This window comes from Camelina sativa, chromosome 4, assembly GCF_030686135.1.
Source record: "Camelina sativa cultivar CO46 ecotype springtype chromosome 4, ASM3068613v1".
In the NCBI taxonomy this organism is placed as follows: Eukaryota; Viridiplantae; Streptophyta; class Magnoliopsida; order Brassicales; family Brassicaceae; genus Camelina; species Camelina sativa.
In genome coordinates this window covers 5243180-5263627 of record NC_141883.1, presented here as the reverse complement: position 1 = coordinate 5263627, position 20448 = coordinate 5243180, and the positions used below count along the sequence as shown (strand labels likewise).

At 36.4% G+C, this 20448-nt stretch overlaps 2 protein-coding genes, 1 long non-coding RNA gene and 1 pseudogene across 3 annotated transcripts; 1 reads left to right on the top strand and 3 right to left on the bottom strand.

Annotated features, from left to right (window-relative positions):
• Positions 1-346: 346 nt before the first annotated feature.
• LOC104779886 (alpha-mannosidase At3g26720) lies at positions 347-6084 on the bottom strand. Its single transcript, XM_010504309.3, is given in 28 exon segments — positions 347-508; positions 511-573; positions 655-750; positions 829-939; positions 1089-1173; positions 1260-1372; positions 1476-1541; positions 1641-1760; positions 1845-1892; positions 1994-2065; positions 2152-2211; positions 2295-2357; positions 2446-2579; positions 2723-2942; positions 3044-3100; positions 3196-3261; positions 3473-3562; positions 3659-3826; positions 3913-4006; positions 4088-4188; positions 4294-4407; positions 4503-4574; positions 4650-4733; positions 4828-4947; positions 5054-5228; positions 5312-5400; positions 5501-5584; positions 5692-6084. Coding segments are annotated over 28 exon segments (2835 nt in total). The 5' UTR covers positions 5896-6084; the 3' UTR covers positions 347-442.
• An 869-nt stretch (positions 6085-6953) lies between these two features.
• Positions 6954-7275, top strand: LOC147945425 (uncharacterized). The gene is made up of 2 exons (XR_015596339.1): positions 6954-7065; positions 7141-7275. It is a non-coding gene; the product is annotated as an uncharacterized LOC147945425 (long non-coding RNA).
• An 8629-nt stretch (positions 7276-15904) lies between these two features.
• LOC147945424 (uncharacterized) lies at positions 15905-16915 on the bottom strand. The gene is made up of 3 exons (XM_087509246.1): positions 16808-16915; positions 16331-16721; positions 15905-16233 (listed from the first exon to the last, which is right to left on the bottom strand). The coding sequence occupies exons 2-3, from the start codon at positions 16632-16634 to the stop codon at positions 15905-15907; spliced, it is 633 nt and encodes a 210-aa protein (XP_087365372.1). The 5' UTR covers positions 16635-16721; positions 16808-16915.
• LOC147945423 (uncharacterized) lies at positions 16683-18650 on the bottom strand (annotated as a pseudogene).
• Between the last annotated feature and the right edge of the window lie 1798 nt (positions 18651-20448).

Genomic DNA, 20448 nt, shown 5'->3' with positions numbered 1-20448 from the left:
CACTTTCAGATTTTAACCGCTGCTTAGTGACCCAGAATTTTCCAGAAAAGCAAAACTGTCAAAAGTTAGTGGGTTTTCAATTTAAAACCAAATAGTAATTGGGGGCCAGACCAAGTCCCCTTCTATATTACTTCAGGTCTCATCTTATTTCACATATGGGATTTTTCAGAAAACCCAAACATAATCGTCGTCAGAAAATGACATAGCACAAGGATTAACCGCATAGTCAGCATTTTTGGAATATAAGCACGAAAAGTTGAAAACAGTTTGATTTTAGGTAAAAAAAATACACCTATACAATAACTAACTCTATATATTTGTGTTAAGAACTAACTCTATACAATAAATTGTTTTGGTTCCCTGGAACTGTAAGATTTGGGTTTTCTAAGTATTCCAAGTTTGTCAATATCTCTAATCAGTTGATATCTTAATCGGCATTGTGTTAAACTACATTTCCACAACCAAAAAGCACATAGCCATAACAAATTAATGGTGGAAACATATAGAGAGAGGACAAGTAAGAACCTCGAATAAGTGAGCAAGCCTTAAAAGAACTTTCCCATTTTCCAACTCCTGGAAATGTCAAAATTAATCATAGTGTGCTCAAATAATAAAAACGTCTTTGACATATATACAGTACACAATCCAACTAACCTGGAGCGTGAGTAATGCGACGTTTTTTGGTAATGAGTATGACGGTTCAAATGCTGAGAAAGTCGTCTGATGTGAATTAATCCAACTATCTCCTTCCTACAAAAAAATAAATACTTAATCTCACTTCACTACCTAAAAGAGGAGAGAGGTAAATGTTTCGTTTTCAAGAGCAACCTGTTCTGTGAATGCTAGAAGCAGTGGTGAATAAATTTCTTGACCAAATGTTCGACGCCATTTTGCACCATCTCCAGGTTTATCTATCTGTACATAAAACTTCCCTCGTATCTGCAAAACAACTCAAAGTTACCCAAACTCTTTGTTAGGCTAAAAAACGACTAAGTACCACCATGGAAACAAGCTCTCTTACATGTTCCCTTAAAAGCTGATACGTTGCAACTTGGACGGCTAAAAATGATATGAAAACTTAAGCTTACTGTTAATCCTTTGCATCCTTCAGGGAGACAGACTGTTTCATTAAGAATCTCGCCAACACCTCTTATATCATCATGCTGCATTCTCCTACACGAATGAAACAAAAAGAGGTGAAACACAAGCAAAACAATATATGCTTTTCTTGATTATATAGAGAAAGTTAGTTGACAGACCGATGAAGCATCAACTCGATCTGGCCGTTCTCTAAGCTGGACCCTCCTACAGCACGATCCACCAACACCGATAGCTCTGAGGTTTTATCTTGCATGTATATCCCGAGATTTATCTGGAAAATAATACGTTATGGAAAAGGTAGATAATGCGGCTCAGTCAAGTACAAGACCTTAGTATATCAGGAGAAGGAATCTCAGATGGATTTGATGCCTTACAGGATAATAGTTTCCAGAAACCGGTTGGTACACTTGCAAGTCCCAATCTGTTCTGAAGTCCCGAATCTGCGAGAAAATATAACAAAGTATGTTACAAAAAAAACAAAAACAATACAGTTATTACAAAATAAAAAACTACTGCACACATGAAGTTTGCATCTATACCCGTTTGATAAAGTCACGTCCATTAGAGTCTGTGTAAAATGTTCCATTTGTCTTCATGGTGGTTGTCAGTTTAGTGATAACCTCCTTGCTAATACCATCATCAGCTGGTATAGGCCCAACCTAGAAAGCAGTGAATAATAAGACTGAAATTGTCTTCATCAGTTCAAAACGAAGACATGTGAAGATAAAGAGAGATCCACTCACAGTGAACTCAACTTCAGCATGGTTTTTTCCCTTGTACACTCTGGTAATCTGCAAATTAACAGACTCATCACAAGATGAATCAAGAGTTATAGTTTCTGTATTGTAAGTAAAATAGTCTAGAACAATAAATATTTGCAAGAGAAAATGACCTGTGATATCCAAGAGTTAAAATCCTGGTGCACTTCATCAAACAAAGGCCCCCGAACAACAGTCAATTGAGCCTGAGTCAGGCAAGACAATTAGTTTTCTTTTGTATTTTCACATATGGTCAGGAAATAAGGTTCTAGATGCAGCGTATATGCATTACCTCTCCTTCGGATTTAATTGGAAGCACACCATCTGGTCGAAAAACGTAAGCTCCAGAAGCCTTATAAATATATGAGAAGAGAACGGTTTAAAACACGACAAGGAGATATAGATAAAGTTGTATCTCATAAAGAACTGAGCTACCTGTGGATCCTTGTCAGTTCCATTGCTTCCAATGTAATAAGCATATGATTGTTCTGCAGTAACCTTAAAATTAACCACAAATCAACATCAGATGATTTTAACATACTCGAATGGGAAAATAGGGAAGTTATGATTAAGAAAAAAGGCACACCTGATTTCTTGTACTTAAATAACGAGTCATTTTCAGTCCCTCTTCTGAATAGAATAACTTTAGATTTCCTTGGCCAACTTCTACATTTTGATTCATGCTTCCAGAAGTAACATCTGACGCAGATGGTCCACGCGCTAAAATCAAATTAGAAAACAGAGATGCAAGTAAATACAAAACGTCTGTTGATATCAGTGAGAACCAATTGTTATGGTGACTAGTCGAGCCAGAACACAAGAACTTGTATTCAAGATCCTATAATTCACATTCTGAAACATACATGTTCGTCCAGTGTCTGAGATGACATACGAGCTGAACCCAAGAGGTGGTACTGAAGCTGTAAATGCAAGCACATGTTTTGCAGTATTCCTTGGTGATCTTCCTAGATACGCTTTGACATACTCATTTCTTATTCTCAATGTAATGTCTGAAAGAGGTAGAAGCTGAGACACGACTTCTTTCCCAGATGCATCTTTCACGATAACATTTTCAGATGACACCTAAAAGAAATTATCATGTACATTTCGTAAATGCTGGGAAGAATGGCAGATAGTATTGGATAATAAATAACTAAAACAAGGGAAAAAATATATATACTTACAGGAACTCGGACAACTTCCTCTCGTTTCCATCCAAGAGAGTTGTAAACAACAACCACCTACAAGGAGAGAGTAGTGTGAAAAGAAGATAGAACAACTAACCGAGAGATCCAAAACTTCATACAATAAAAGTCAGCATGTCTGACAGATTTACCAGACTTTTCCCGCTGGGCAGACGAGCTTCAGATGGAGGACAGTAACTGATATTAAGCAGAGGACACTGCCAATATGATGCAAAACATAAGAATCTTAGAACACTATACGTCTTTGGAAATTGAGCCATTAAAGTGCTCATGAAAATGACAAAGAAGCTTACTAAAACTTTACAGCATCTTTTGTGGAAGCGAAAATAGTTACCACTCAAAGTTGATCTCAACGTACACGGCCATAGATTATAGGAATCCTAGAAATATCTTAAACAAGCACAATACCTGCTGAAATTTTGTGCCAGGATTCTTCCCTTCAGTACTTGATTTTGCTGCTGATAAAAAGGAAAGGGAAGAGGCAACCAACTTCTCCGCCTAGTAATGATCAAAGAGAAATTCTTAAACTGCTGCACCAACAAGAGAAATAAAAATTGCATGAACAACACATGAGATGCGTAACTAAAGAAACACCTGAAGGTAACCCATTGAGAGTCTAAGAGCATAATCTGCAGCCACGTGTTGTCTTTGTGTACCACTAACTGCATCATGGTGTTGAGCAATTGCCAAAGCATCGGCTAGCATATCAGTTGTTGGTCCTGAACTATTCCTACCTCTCAAGAATTCCAATTGTCGAGCTGCCTGTTTGAAAACATAAACGACCATGTAAGAATGAAGCAAAATGACACTACAAATCTATGAATGTTAGAAAAATTATCAGGCCATACCAGATAGTAACCACTTAAATCCCTCACGTATTTCTTAAAGGCTGGCCTGCTCGTAAAGTACCCTGTCCAGTATGCATTAGGTTTGTCCGCATACCTGGCACAAGTGCATATATTATTTATTTAATCAACACGTATTTGCATTTGTAGAAAGTAAAACTCGAGCTATCAAACTCACGGGAAGAAATCATCAGTCTTTAGGGGCCAGGATTCGTTTGCTGCATATTTTGCATCGGTGTAAATAGATGGTGTTGAATAAAGAACATTGAGACGCCCATCCTGGATTGTGCAGACGACAAGGGAATAAAGATTGGTATCTTTTACATTGACAATAGTAAAATCCTATTGATATGAATTTGCTAGTATAAAAGTTATCAGTTTTACCTTGTTAACATAATGTATAAACTTGTCCATCTGTCTGAACCATGAATATGCATACTGGTAACGGAAGTCAGTTCCCATTAACCACATGATATGGTTTGTCCTGGTTACATTGACCTTGAAAAGAGAAATCTTAGTTGAATTCTACAATATATCATAGTGAAGTTTCTTTTATTGTTGTTGATTTCAAGAAAAAAACAGTATGATCTTACCTGTGCAAGGGCTGCAGCTACAAAGTCGTTGACTCGCTCTTGAACATTGTAGTCAAAAAGGAGAGGATCATCCTATATTCAACATTCTTCATCAGTGCACGTTCAAGCTAAGTTCAAATACAGCACAGCATGTTCAACTGCTTTTACCTGGACTGGCGCTGATACATCATTTATTTCAAATGTGAAACCATCAGGAGGGTCGTAATGTCTTGGGAATACACCGGTGAATATCTACAAGTAACATCAAACAGCAATGACACAAGTCCAGCTAAACAATGGAAACAACAGAACAAGACTGTGAGCAGAGCAATTTATTGGTTTTAACCTGTGAAGATGAGCCAAGGGACTTAGAACCTTGCCAAATAACCTCAAGTGTTTTCTCTTTCAATCTCTTTGCACGATCTTGGTAGTCAATTCTAGCGAAAAACAGCGAGTCAAAGCCAAACTGTAGAAGACACCAAAGGGGTTTTCCAATCAGAATTAACTTAGAGCTGATAAATAGGCTAATCATTCCCATACTGAAGCTAACGAAACCAAACAATGTAATATACCTCAGCTCCAAGTAAGTAAGCTTGCACTGCAGAATGTCCAAAGGGATCAATCTGCCAACCAACTCTAGGAACCTGACCAAACTCAGATTTAATAAACTGATGGCCTAATGTAGTCTGATCAATCATGTCAATATAATGTGGAGTCGCCTCATCATGCATACACATTCCACCGTTTCTATATATAAAAAAAAACACGTCAACACAACAAAAACAACAGATACATACATCCAAAAAAAGTAAAATCAAAATCAAACTAACATGAACTCTAGTTGACCAGAGTCAACAAGCTTCTTGACTTTAACTTTTTTAGCTTTGCTTTGTTGCCTCCACCATCTTTCAAAAAACGCCTACACAGTATTCAACCATAACTAATCACATCAAGCAAAGACAATAATCAAAAACAAAATAAGAATCTCCGGATTTGGTATATCTCTAACTGAATCTTACAATCTCAACATAAATAAACTTTCTATTTTCATCATCAAGCAACGAAGCGATTACAGAATCCAACACGTTCTGTACACAAGCTCCCTGTTTCAAAAATCAAATTCAAAAACAAAATCAAATCCCTAAAAAAAAAAAAAAAAAAATTCGCAGAAACCATCGAAAGAGAGTGCGAGAGATGTGAATAAAGTTACCCTAATGGAGTTATTAGAACCGACGTAGTACTGATCAACGGTCTTAAGCCAACCAACGTCGTCGTGTGAGTGAGGAACTAAGTGAACATTGATTTTTTCAGGTACGATTCTCGGTTTTGTGTTGTACTCTATGTAGTCGGAGTTAACGCCGCCGATTGCAACCACCGCTAGAATCAGATAGAGAGAGAAACATTTGACCGCCATAGAAGCGAGAGCTCTCAGGAGAAGAAGAAGAAGAAGATTACAGTGAGGATCGTGAAGAACAATGTGTAGAAGAGAGAGAGACGAGTGTTAATACATATTGTAAAAGACGAAGAAGAATTAAAAAAAAAAAAAAAAAAAAAAAAAAAAAAAAAAAAAAAAAGAGTAATCACTATCACTTAAATTTAATATATTTTTGGTCTTAATTTAATTGTGGTATTAATAATAATTTAATTTAGATTAGACTTCTTTGTCTTATCCACTTCCTAACCAATAAGAGACAATATAAATATTAACGTTTAATTCAATAATGTGTTAAGTTAAAATAGTGTAGAGTTGCTTGTAGGAGAAGTGATAAAATGGTCCATTGTTGTTGTTTTGATGACAAATTATATTGTAAGCCAAATCAAATCGAATGATTGCTAATGATTCTTTTTTTTTTTTTTCCATACACGTAGATGTATTATTTAAGTTTCTTTGATCGTATTTTAAGGTCAGATATATTCATTATTTTCTCATGGATCGGGTAATAATGTTTGAGCCCAATCCATCTAGAGTAAAAGCCCATTCTTAATTTAAATACATTTGTAGGTCCAAATTACTCCACATGTTCTTTGATCATAACATTTGTTATGTTATGCATGAAACAATAATTTTCTAATTTGTTTTTTTTATTTTAAATTTTATTTCATATTTTCTAATTTGTTTAAATTCAAATTCCAATCACTTTTTTTTTAAAAACTTTTTGTGCATGTAAATGTGAGTATGGAATACAAAATTGAGGTGTCTCTAGATTAGTAGAGTTAAATATTTATATAATTAAATGTATATGGTTGGTGATATAATTTTCAGCATGTCAGAATTCTAAAATCCTATAATGTATCAATTAAGTTATATATCAATTAAGTTATAATCCTATAATGGTTGAAAATGTTATCATTTATGTTTTGGGTTTTATTCACAAATAGAAATTTCTGTAATATATTTTTGGGTTTTTTATTTAAATTGGTTATTTCTTTTTCCATGGTATTAGTCAAGAGAGAGGTAGACACATAAAGAGAGAATGCATCTGCAGATCCAAGTCTTACCTCCCCGTTTTAGGGGTATACCCGTCTAAAGTACAGGCTCTTCTGAGCAAATGTGGCGTTACAACAATCCCTACAGCTTGCCAAGGTAAAATCAAAGTAACTATTAGAAACTGGTAGATTAGTAGGATCCGGATATTAAGTAAAGAAGAAAGAAACGCAGCTTCAAAGAACTGAGTTGGAGATAGACCGTCTGACTTTGCTTGATCTTGTCCTGCAACTGATCTGAAGTCTCTTATTTACAATATATCTTTAAAGTTCTGATCCGAATAAATCACAGACTTGCAATGATCTTCAATCATTTTATGTATGTAAAAGAACCATATACATTAACGAAAACGTTGAAATATTGTTTTATAGCTACATTAACTATCCTACTTTCTTGATTATCCAAAAAAAAACTAAACTCATCATGTCCTTCCCGCGCAGGTCTCAAAACTATTCGGCAAAAGAAAAACAGAGAATCGTTCGCTTCATCATCTGTAATATATTTATTTTTCTTTATATTTTTGGCTGTCGATGTTTGTTGGTGAGGCACTATTTATATAGCTTGCCATTGGGATTTATTATGATTGCGTATCGAATTTTGAGAATATATGCGATCTTAGTTGTTTTGGAAGGTTTGATTTTGGTTTGGTAGAATTGAGTTTTTTACGTTCAATATTTATCATGTTTGCCTATTTAAATGTGATGATGAAGATTGTATATGATTGATTGATGATTCCGATTTGCTAATTTTGCAGAAAATTAGGAATGGAGTGGAAGGAAGTTAAAGAAAGCTGTTCCAATATATATTTTTTCGGGTATAGAAAGATAGTTTTAGAGATAATTATATTTCAAAGTTTGGTAAGATAATTGACTGGAAAATTAATATGTCAGTTTAGCGGGGAAGAAGTTTATGCGACTTTATTCTTAGATGATAAGATTTCGAATTTGTTAACATAATTAACTGGAAAATTGATATGCGATTATAGTGGGACATACGATTGATTATTTAACCTTTATTGATGTTTTAAAAAATATATATATATTAATGATAATGGCATAAGATTGTAAATAGTTCTGAATTTGAAGCTTTCTTTCATAAAAGTTGCTGTGAAAATGTTAATATAGATAAATAAAAAATGTTTCAAGTTTAGTAAAACAGAAAACGGATCACATTTCGAATGGTGCCTAGTTACAAACTTGACCTTGACACTCGAAATCCATACATGAAAGTGAAACACAATATGACCATATAAATTTATGTAGATCGATTCTACACGGTTTGCATTCACTAACAAAGAAAAAAGGTAAATGAGTTAGAATATGCTTGAACCCTTCAACTTTTTTTTTATGCACCTTTAAAAAGAGAGGTAGAGTTATGTAGAGGTAGAGTTATGTACCAGTTTGGGCAACTAATCGAGGAATTTTATTTTAATTAATTAATGTGAGGTTGAAAAAGAAAATGGAGAGAAAGGGAGAGATGGTTGTCAACATAAATTGGCAGTTTTCATTTCACTAATGATTCATTTATTAAAAAACAATTAAAATATATTTATATAGTTAAAATATCAATTCTTTTTTTTTTTAGAAACTCTTTATGGGTTTTGCGATGAAAGTGCTCTAAGGTTGCCCACATGAGATTTGAAACAACTAATGAGATTAGATATTATTTTCTAAATCTTCATAATTTTTTACATTAAAATATTTATGAAAAGGAAAAAAACCAGCATATGTAAATAATATAGTTGTATACAGTATTAAGGTATTTATAAAAATAAAATAAAGAAAAAAATAACATATGGATATAAGATAAGTGTAAACTAGAATACATAAAAATAATCAAGCATTATTAGTCTCACTAATTTTTTATAGTCTATTTTTTGAGTTTACTCACATCTATTTGTAATGATCTTAAATTTACAATTATTATTAGCTCTTTTTTTTTTGTCAAACTCCAATTATTATTAGCTATCTAATTAATATGTAAGAGTATTATTAAATTTTGATATTAAAATCATTATTAAAAATACAAATAATTAAGGAAACAACAGAAATCCACATATGATTTTAAACATCCAATCACAACTAGCTATATCATTAAGTTAAATTTTTATTACTTTTAAATATTAAAATACTTAAAAATGAAAATATAATATATAAACAAAAGAAATATAAACCTTTTCTATTGGAAATAGATCATTAGTTTTTTTTATTGGGATACATAAAATAATTCATATTAATCTCACTAAGTTTATAAATATTTCATTTGATAAGTTTATACATCAACTAGTGAGTCATATTGTAGAAGAGGATGGTGTTCAAGTGGTTTTGATATGCGGGATGGGCGGTGCTGGGAAAACCACTCTAGCTAGACAAATTTTTCATCATGAGACGGTACAGCGTCATTTCAGTGGATTCGCTTTGGTGTTTGTTTCACAGGAGTGTAGACAAAAGCATGTGTGGCGGGTGATGTTATAGAGCGTTAGGCCGAAAAATGAGGAACAGAGGATTTTGGAGATGACGGTGTCTGGACTCCAAGATGAGCTGTTTAAGCTACTTGAAACCGAGAAATGTTTGATTGTCCTTGATGACATTTGGAGCAGAGCAGCTTGGGAGCTTATATGTAGAAAATGTTGGAAGAGATTCAGGTTGATGATTTATTGGAAGAGATTCAACAAATGCTCAAACATTGTGGAGGATTACCATTAGCTTTGAAAACTCTTGGAGGGTTGTTAGCTACAAAACGTACTGCTTCCGGGTGGAGAGGTACACAACAATATTGGATCTCATATTGTAGGAGAGATTGGTGAAAATGGCGGCATTGGTAGTTTGGTATTCAATGTGTTATCTTTTGAGTTATGAAGATTTACCTTGTCATTTGAAGCAGTGCTTTCTTTACCTTGCCCGTTTCCTGGAAGATTATGAGATACAAACAGACACATTGTTCAATTACTGGGTCGCAGAAGGAATAGTGATGGTGCATAATGAAGAGACTACTATTGTAGATATGTAGCTGAGGATTATTTGGAGGAGTTGATTAAAACGAGTATGGTCAGTTTTAAGGGTTGGTCAGTTTTAAGGCTCAATGGTTGGGACCAAAGTTGTTTAAAGGTTGGTCAGTTTGGACAAATTATGAACATAGTGCTAGGGGGCCTATATGGGTGGTTTGGAGAGACAATGTGCGGCTTAGTCCAATCTTCAAGAGTGGACACCTCATCACATGTTCGGTGAAGTTAGAGGATCAGGACACAGAGTTTTTTTTGCTCTTTTGTTTATGGTCTGAATACGGTGGAGGAAAGGAGAGCTTTGTGGGAAGATTTGCGTTCTCATCAGGATTCTCCGATTATGAAAGACAAGCCATGGCTACTTTTCGGTGACTTTAATGAGATTTTGGATGCGGAGGAACATTCTCGCCGAGAGGATAATCTAGGAGTTGATGTTGGAATGAGAGATTTTCACTCGGTTGTCAATTATTGCTCTCTGTCGGATTTAGCTTCACATGGTCCTCTCTTTACATGGTGTAATAAGCGTGAAGATGATTTAATCTCTAAAAAGCTGTATCGTGTTCTGGTGAATGAGGCGTGGCAAGACGCTTATCCCCACTCTTATAATGTTTTTGAGGTGGGTGGCTGCTCAGATCATTTACGCGGTAGAATACATCTAAGTGCTCAGGAGACGACTCGGGTGATCAAACGTAAGCCATTTAAGTTCGTTAATGCACTGGTTGGTATGGCGGAGTTTAAACCATTAGTCACAGATTTCTGGACTGAAACGGAACCTATTCATATGTCTACCTCTTCTCTATTTCGGTTCACGAAAAAACTTAAGGCACTTAAACCGCATATACGATCTCTGGCCAAGGGGAAGCTTCATCATTTGGTTGTGAGAACAAAAGAGGCGTATGTCCTTCTATGTCAGGCGCAGGAAGCTAATTTTGTCACGCCATCTGACGCCGCCATGGTGGCTGGATCAGAGGCTTATGCATGGTGGAGTTCTCTGGAAAACCTTGAAGAGAGATATTTGAAGCAGAAGTCCAAATTACATTGGTTGCAGGTCGAAGATAAGAATAACAAGACATTTCATAGAGTGGTTCAAGCTAGAGCAGCAGCGAACACAATCCGGGAAATACAGTCACCAGTTGGTACCACTACAAGAAAACAGGCAATTTGCCACTCCTACTATAGTCGCTTATTAGTCGCAAATAAGGGTGGTGCGACTATTTTGCGACTCTTTTTGATGGTCGCAAAAAAACGGTCGCAAAATATGTTGGTCGCAACAAGGTCGCTTATTTGCGACGGATTACGGACTATGTTATAGGGTCGTATATTAGCGACGAATCAGTGACTAGAATTAGTAGTTGTACATGTCCGACTAAACCGCAACGAAGTCTACTTAGAGACAATTTTGTGACTATGTATAACAGTCCTATGTTTACGACTGTTTTGGGATTAACCGTAGAGTCTGGGTTTAGCGACGGATTAAGGACGACTTATTAGTCCCAAAAGGGTTGCGAAATCTGTTTTAGTGTAGTAGCAGTTGAGTCGCAAATTAGTCCTTTATTATTGCGACTAAGTTAAGACTCTGGTTTTGTAGTCGCTAAGGAGTTCGTTTTTAGTAACTATTATGCCACTAAGATTGAAGCTTTTGTAATTTGGATTAGTTTCGAAATGGTTACATTTTTTTAATTGGTTTAGTCACAAAATAGTCACATTTTTGAAATTGGTTTGGTCACAAATCAGTAACGTTTTAGCAATCCTTAATCTGATTAATTTGGGAATTTCAAATGCTAATAATCCAAAGCAAAGATGATTTAAAGTACCACACAAGCAAACTTATCATCCTAAACATCCAAGAAGCAGTATTCAAAAGCAAGTTCATAATTTAAGAAAAGGAAATTAAAAGTTCAGTTGGAAGAAGTATTAGAGGTAGGGGAATTGGCAGCTGGTCTGGTGCCTCCATCGTTGGATTGTACAGCTGGACTGGAGGCTGGTGTGGTGCCTCCATCGGTGGTGGGTTGTCCAGTGGTTGCAGGTGCGGTAGCTGGTTGGGTGGCTGAAGGAAGAGAACCCATAAAAGTTGCGAATTCAGGATTTTTTTCTTTCATGAGGATGAGAAGCTTCTTGATCTCAGCTTGAGACTCTCGGTGTTCCTGATCACGTCGTGCATTCTCAAACTCGACTTCAGAAATCTTGCGCCGAAGTTGATCTTGAAGCTCCGCAAGAGTTGATGTAGTAGAGCTGGCATAACTCTCTTTCCTTTTTCCTTTCTTTAGTGTCTCAACAAGTGATCCAAGGCTAAATGGGTTGCCTTTGGTATTTGTTTGAGTACACTAAACCAAAAGATAAACATTCACTAGTCAACACAAACCAGAAAACGAAATATAGAATCAACATCAAATATTAGGTTCCTAAGCATAGCTCATTAAACAATTTTAAAGAAAACCAAGAGACTGTTAAGCGCAGAATCAACATCAACCATCATTCACATTAAGAAACCCAAATTGACAAAGAAAAATCACACCCAAAAGACATAAACTAATTACCTGAAGGAAGATCTCATTTCTTTCATCAAAAGAAAGAGTCTGATGTGTTGAACTCTCTGAACCATCTGGACCATCATCGTCCGTTTCAGATTGTCTCTCTTATATGGTCTTCTCATAAGCATCAGAAACTTGTTTGGCTTTTTGATCCACAAATGTACCATCTGGTCGAGTAGGTGTTTTAAGAAACACTTCGACCAGTGATACAGGACGCCCCAGCTCCTCCTCCTACAATGATAGTGAAACACATTACATCATGGAAAAATTAGAAAAACTTTGAGATGAAGTGGATGGAAAGAGAAGTCGTACCATTTCTTGATGAATTTGTACATATGATTTCTGACCAGCTAAGTGTTTGTGCACTCCAAGACCTCCACGAGTAGAGTTTCTGCACTGTGAAGCATTCTCACTCCTCTCAATGGCATCAGAGGTGTTCCAATATTCGCACATAATCGGCCATATTTTATCACCAATCTATGGTGGTTGTACACCACTCCTTTTAGTTTGACTAACAATGCCTTTCATCCTTTTCTTGGCTATTGTCAAGAAACCTTCTTTAACGAGCTTAGCAATCCCAACATCCCAATTATACTTCCGCTACAATCCCACAAAACATTTCCTTTGTGTCGGTTAAACCTGTTACATTAACTGAGTAAGTCTACTTGGAAATATGAACCTATAACCTATTGAAACTATTGAATATCAACAACAACCGATTAGTGAACATGATCAAACTATTGAACATTAAACAACAACCGATTAGTGAACCTATTACCGCAAACTAGTGAACACATTCATGTATTGACCTACACTTATAGACACTTATCACATTCATGTATACTTTAAACTAAACTTACAAAAGGAGAGAGTTTTATACCAAAGAGTTTCGACTCCAAGGATCGGATGCTCAGACAGGAGTGGAGGATGTTCTCGGCCTGGAAGAGCTAGCAAACCATCCAACAGATCTTGGTAGTGATCGACATTTGGATTAGGGTTTTGTGGCTCTTCGTCCTCTTCTTCTTCGACATTTGGAAGATATTCTTCTTCACCATTATCTTCTTCCGGAAGATGCTCCGGTTGAGGTTGAGGTTGAGGACGAGGAACAGAAAGAGGCAGTTGTTGAGGAATCGGAGGCGGTGTAAGTATCCCCCGCAATGGAGGTGTACTCGACTCTTGATTCGTCCTCGACGGTGGATCTGAAGTCGGTGATGGACTCCTTAACGGCGGTGGAAACTGTGAAGGACGGCTTTGATGTGAATGAGTTGCAGACTGTGTCGCAGAGTGTGTCCGATCAGAAGGGTTCGACGAATGAGACGAGGATCTGTGACCATTAAAGATTTGGACACCGGTGGCTGTTTCGGCACCGCGACCGAAGGAAGAACCCTTACCCAAGCCACCGCGACTGCTGGAAGAACCATTACCCAAGCCACCGCGACCGCTGGAAGAACCATTACCCAAGCCACCGCGACCGCTGGAAGAACCCTTACCCAAGCCACTGCGACCGCTGGAAGTACCCTTACCCTTAGGAGGCATTAGATCGATAAAGCAGAAACCGATTTAGAGATTGAGAGAGAAGGAGAAATCGACTGAGGAGCGAGAGATTGAGAGAAGGAGAAATCGATTGAGAGATTGAGAGAGAAGGAGAAATCGATTGAGAGATTGAGAGAGAAGGAGATAGATTTTTCTGAGAGTAGAGAGGTTTTTGCGAAAACCCTGGATAGAACAAGAAATGAAAAGAAGAAGTGTAAAAATTGTTTAAGTGTTTACCTAGTTATTAACGATACTAGGTCGCTTTTCAGTCGCAAAAGAGTCGCAGACCAAATTTATTTGGGGGAAAAGTTACGCCAAAATTATTAGACTAATTTCACTAAATTAGTGGTGGAAACATAAACCGCCAAAAAAACGTAGCAAAACAGTCGCACAAAGAGTAGCAAAGTAGTCCCAAATCCGTTTGAAATTTGTCCTATAAATGAATAATAAAAAACAGTGGCAAATTAGTCACTAAGTGTTACTCTTTTGTGACGGTTTGGTATTAGTCGCAACCCAAAAGTTTGATTTTAACACAATATGAGCTGATTTGGGACATAAATCACTCATAGTAGGAGTAAATATTATATACAATAGGAATAGTTAGTAAAGATCTCCATTTAAAACTCAAGATTTACATTTTTCTTAAGTCCTACACATTCTTCCACATGGGTAACATGTATTACTTAAGATAGGTTTGGTACATATGCATGTTTGTATTGTAAACATTGAAATTTAAGACCTTTAAAAAGTTTTAGTGACTAAATTCAATCAAATACAAGTATAAATGTATAACTAAGGATGAAAATACATCTAAAATATGAAATTTGAAACACAAAAATATCGAGAGTAGCAATAAGGTCGCAGAGTAGTCGGTAATTTAGGTGTTAGTCGCTTTACCGACGCAAAAATGGTTGCAAAATAGTGGCTAAAATGTAGCAAATAAGTCACAGAAGCTCAAGACACTTTCCTAATAAAATAATTATAAAAACAGTGGCAAAGTAGTCGCTAACTGTTACTCATTTGTGACTATTTGGTATTAGTCGCAACCCAAAATTTTGATTTTCACACCATATGAGCTGATTTGGGACATAAATCACTCATAGTAGGAGTAAATAGTATATACAATAGGAAGAGTTAGTAAAGATCTCCATTTAAAACTCAAGATTTACATTTTTCTTAAGTCCTACACATTCTTCCACATTGGTAACATGTATTAGTTAAGATAGGTTTGGTACATATGCATGTTTGTATTGTAAACATTGAAATTTAAGACCTTTAAAAAGTTTTAATGACTAAATTCAATCAAATACAAGTGTAAATGTATAACTAAGGATGAAAATACATGTAAGATATGAAATTTGAAATACAAAAATATCGAGAATAGCAATAAGGTCGCAGAGTAGTCGGTAATTCAGGTGTTAGTCGCTTTATCGTCGCAAAAATGGTTGCAAAATAGTGGCTAAAACGTAGCAAATAAGTCATAGAATTTCAAGACACTTCCCAATAAAATAATAATAAAAAACAGTGGCAAAGTAGTCGCTAATTCAGGTGTTAGTCGCTTTACGGTCTTAAAATTGTTGCAAAGGTGGTCGCACAAGTGGTTTCAAAGTAGTCGCTATGGCGTAGCAAAATTATGTAGTCTGTACACGGTCGCAAATGTGCGACTGTTTTGTGACTATGTTATTAATGAAGGATATTAATCTTGCTTGGGAATCGAACTCGAGGCCTTTGATTTTGAGGGAAACTACAGTACTAAATTGCCAGAATAATCATTCAATTAAGGGTTACGATAACATATATAAATGTCAAACTAAAAAGTTTATTTTATTTTACATGACACATAGAGACAACGTGTTACAAACCACATGCACATTTAGTCTTCATATGCAAGTTCCTCATCTTCATCTTCATCATCGGATGATGACAAGTTACATTGAAATTCGTCTTCTCCTTCAGCATCTTCTATCTCAAAATCGATTGGTTCATCTTGATGACTCTCGTTGACTAAACTCTCAATGCTTATTTCTTCAACCAAAGTCGGAGTTGCCTCAATAACAGTTTGTTGCAATATAACCAAGTCATTCTCGTTAAACTTCCCTTGAACAACATTCCTCGGATTAACTTTGCACACTGTAAGCCACGATTTGCGAGGTCGTTTAGTGTAGGGATATGACAGATAACACACTTGATCAGTTTGAGAACCTATATAAAGAAACGGATCATATTAAATTAATATATATTTAATAATATATATGTATGTAAGTAAATTAATTAAATATTTAGTGAAAAGAAACTTAACCTAAAATAAATTGTTCGTAATTTCGGTATTTCCTTGATGGAAGCACGTCTACGATGCCTCTGTTCGTCATACGGATACCTTTGCCAACCGTTGGGTCAAACCAGTCACAGTAGAAAAGTGTAATCTTTAGGTTAATAATGCCAGGATACTCGAGCTCGATTATGTTTTCAACGGTCCCAAAAAAATTATCCTCCATCGATGCTTCAGAATAATTTTGCCCTCGAACACATACCCCATAATTTATAGTCTTTTTGGTATGCCCGTGTTCCCGCGTGTGAAACATGTAACCTCTGGTAAAATACATAGTCCACGACTTGACTTTGTTTTTTGGACCATCAACCAATTCAAGAACTCATGGAGGAAAACTTTGGATATGTTTCATTGTAGACACCTACATAAGAAAAAAAATATAAATTGTTGGAAGCTAACCCATTCAGTAAAATATCTTTCTATATTAATTTATTTACATATACTTACATATTGGCGAACCCAATCGCTAAAATCTTCATCTCTTTTCGATGTGACTTCATCATCAGTGAGTTCTGGATATTCATGCCGAATTTGAGCGTCCAACACACTGTTTTTCCCAACATATAGAAGACAATTAATTCATAAATATATTGAAGAGAAATCGCTTTAAAAATAAATCTGAAACATATACCTCTCTAGAGGACGAAAGTAATCACAATTCCACAATACATATGCATGTGCGCATTTTTGATCTTTCTCAGACAGCCAAAACTCTGTAATTTGGCCACTAGGATGACCGACTTGAGTGAATATATCCGGTACGGTTACTAAATATACAGGAACCTCACCCGCATCATATCGCAATGACCTGAAAAATATTTAAAACTTTAATCAGTCTTTCATGTTAATTTGAAAGACCATTATATATTATACTTTAAGTAAGAAATACCTCCTTCTACTAGCTGTATAAATGTTTAAAGCAAAGTAGTGTTCTGAGAAGTAAGATATCTCATCATTAATATATGATTGAACAATTGATCCCGCTGGATATCTTTTGTTCTTTGCCTTCCCTTTCAAGCGTTTAAAAAACCTTTCGAAGGGGTACATCCACCTATATTGGACTGGACCACCAAGTTCGGCTTCATATGGTAGGTGTACAGGGAGGTGCTCCATGACATGAAAGAACGAAGGTGGGAATATTTTCTCCAAATTGCACAAAATCATCACAATATTCGCTTTCAGGACTTGGACGTGACTTAACTCCAATGATCGACTGCTTAAGTCACGAAAAAATGATCCAATCCCTACAATATATAAATAAAATCATGTATATGAAATTAAATTGACATATATATATATATATATCAAATTTTTACCTGATAATGCAAGATGCACGTCACGTGGTAACAACTCTGCAAACACAAATGGAAAAGGAGCTCTCCCACAACATCAACATGTAATTGACTTCGATCACAAAATCTTGCAACATCCAAGCGGGACCTCACATTGTCTTTTGATCTGTCTTTCACATTCATAACAGTGTACATGAGATTATCGAGAATATTCTTCTCAATATGCATCAGATCAAGATTGTGTCGTAAGTTAAGATCGGTCCAATACGGGAGCTTCCACAAGATGCTTTCTTTGTGCCAATTATGCCAACTTCCATAGCCATCCACTTTATTTTCATGCCCATTTCCTCCGCAGTCAGATGTCTTTGGCGGCTCGGCATTTCTTATACGCTCATGTAAGACCTGTTCACCCGTCAAATATTGCGGTGGATAGTCGTTCACTGCGTGTTTACCTTTCAGAAAGTGTTTTTTATCCTTTCGCATTGGATGATTAGCAGGAATAAATCTCATGTGGCAATCAAACCAACATGTCTTCCTACCAGCTGGCAATTGAAATGCATTTGTATCGTCCATACAAATTGGACAAGCTAATCTTCCGTGTGTTGTCCATCCTGACAACATGCCATATGCTGGGAAATCGCTGGTAGTCCACAAAAGGACAGCTTTAAGGTTGAAATTTTGATCTAAGGACACATCATATGCCTCCACTCCATTATACCATAACTCTGTTAATTCATCGACCAATGGTTGGAGAAAAACGTCAAGACTAGCTCGTGGATGATTCGGACCTGAATTCAAAATCGTCAGAAACAAATACTCTGTGTTCATGCACATCCCAGGAGGCAAGTTGTATGGAGTCAATATCACTGGCCATAACGAATGGTGTTTCGACATCCCAAAAAGATTGAAAACATCTGTACATAATCCAAGATAAACATTACGCGGTTCTGCTGCAAATGAGGGATGCAATTGCTGAAAATTCTTCCACTCAGCCGCATCTGAAGGATGACACATTAATCCCTCCTCAGAGCTATGCTCAGCGTGCTATCTCATAAAAGCTGCAGTCTTCTCAGATTGATACATTCTCTTCAGCCTTTCCGCAATCGGTAAATACCACATCTTACTGAACGGTATTCTTGTTCTTCCTTCACTAGCCTTATACCTTGGTTTCCTGCAGAACTTGCAATGCTCCAACTTCTCATCATCTTTCCAAAAGAGCATACAATTATCTATACACACATCATATGTATGACACGGTAATCCTAGCTTTCGCATCAAAGTCTCCGTCTCATAGTATGAGCCGGTTGCCTGATTACCCTCCGGTAAATACTCCGTAAACAATTCATGTCTCATAGTATGAGTCGGTTGCCTGATTACCCTCTGGTAAATACTCCGTAAACAATCATGTCTATGAATCCATACAATTTTCAGACAAATTGTAGTCGACCTTATTGTTCATGAACCGAGCTGCTAACGATAACTGCGACTGCCCTTCCCGACATCCATCATACAGTGGAGTGTTTGCAGCAGCTAACATATCATAAAACCGTTTTGCTTCTTGGGTGGGTTGTTCATGAACATGATCATTTCCACTTTCATGTTCATGATACTCGTTATATGGTACAGAACCATGAAATGCATCATTCACCATCCCAGCATATACATTCTCCCCATCAAATCCTATTGGTTCACTAGCACTAGCATAATCTGTATTATTAGCATAATGACTACTAGTTCCTTCTCCAACAACATCATAATCTTCACCATGTTCATACCATACATAATAGTTAGGCATAAACCCCCTACTTAGCAAATGATTCGAAACTGATGCAGCTTTCAAAGACTTCGAATTGTGACATACTACACAAGGGCAGTAAAACCTACCTCTACTATTTTGTGCATGGCTACTGGCAAAATCGATGAACTCCTCCACACCCGCCGAATAATCCAATGAGATATGATTAGTTAATGGATCGATCCGATTGTACATCCATGCTCTTGATGAATTGTTCCACATTTTTTTTTTCTTTCTCTCAGTTTTTTTTTTTCTTTCTCTCTTTTTTTTTTCTTTCACACGTTTTTTTTCTCTTTGATCTCGATGTAAATGGAGGAAGAAGTGGTGGCATATATATAAGAGAAATTTTGCGACTCTTTTGCGACTATTATAGAAAGAGTCACAAAATTTCAGTACACCTAACACACTTTTACACGTTTTTTGTCGACATGATGCGACTCTTTTGCGACCGTTTTCATAGGAGTCCCAAAAGTTGAGTACATCTACCTTCCACAAGATAAACGTTTTTTGCCGACATGCAGCAACGAATTTGCTACTAAATGATAATCAAAAAAGTCGTTGCAAATAAGTCTCTGTTTTGCGACTTATTTGCGACTACTCTGGCGGACCAAAAATGGTGTTGCAAAGTAGTCATAAAATGCATCTTGTTTTGCGCCGAAATAATATCCGTCACCAAAGAGTATGTATGCGGTCGCAAAAGTGAGACGTAGTTGTGACCGTGTTGTTTCGTCATAAATTTGCGACGGTTTTCCTTCTGTATTTTATATGGTCGTTAATAAGTATTAAAACAGTCGCAAAACCGTCGCAAATTATTGCGACTAAACAATCAGTCACAAACGATTGTCGTAAATGGCCTGTTTTCTTGTAGTGTATTGTGCTCTCTAATGGGGATGAGATTAAACAGGAGGCAGAGCGATATTTCAAGGACTTTCTCCAATTTAAACCACCTGATTTCGTAGGCACCACGGTAGTTGATCTGCAAGGATTACTGCCCTCTCGGT

Excerpts from the sequence above, each read along its gene's own strand:
- LOC147945424 (XM_087509246.1), bottom strand. The coding sequence starts at position 16,634 with ATGTATTTTACCAGAGGTTACATGTTTCACACGCGGGAACACGGGCAT. Across the intron at positions 16,234-16,330 it reads TTACGAACAATTTATTTTAG|GTTCTCAAACTGATCAAGTG; the intron begins GTTAAGTTTCTT and ends TTCTTTATATAG.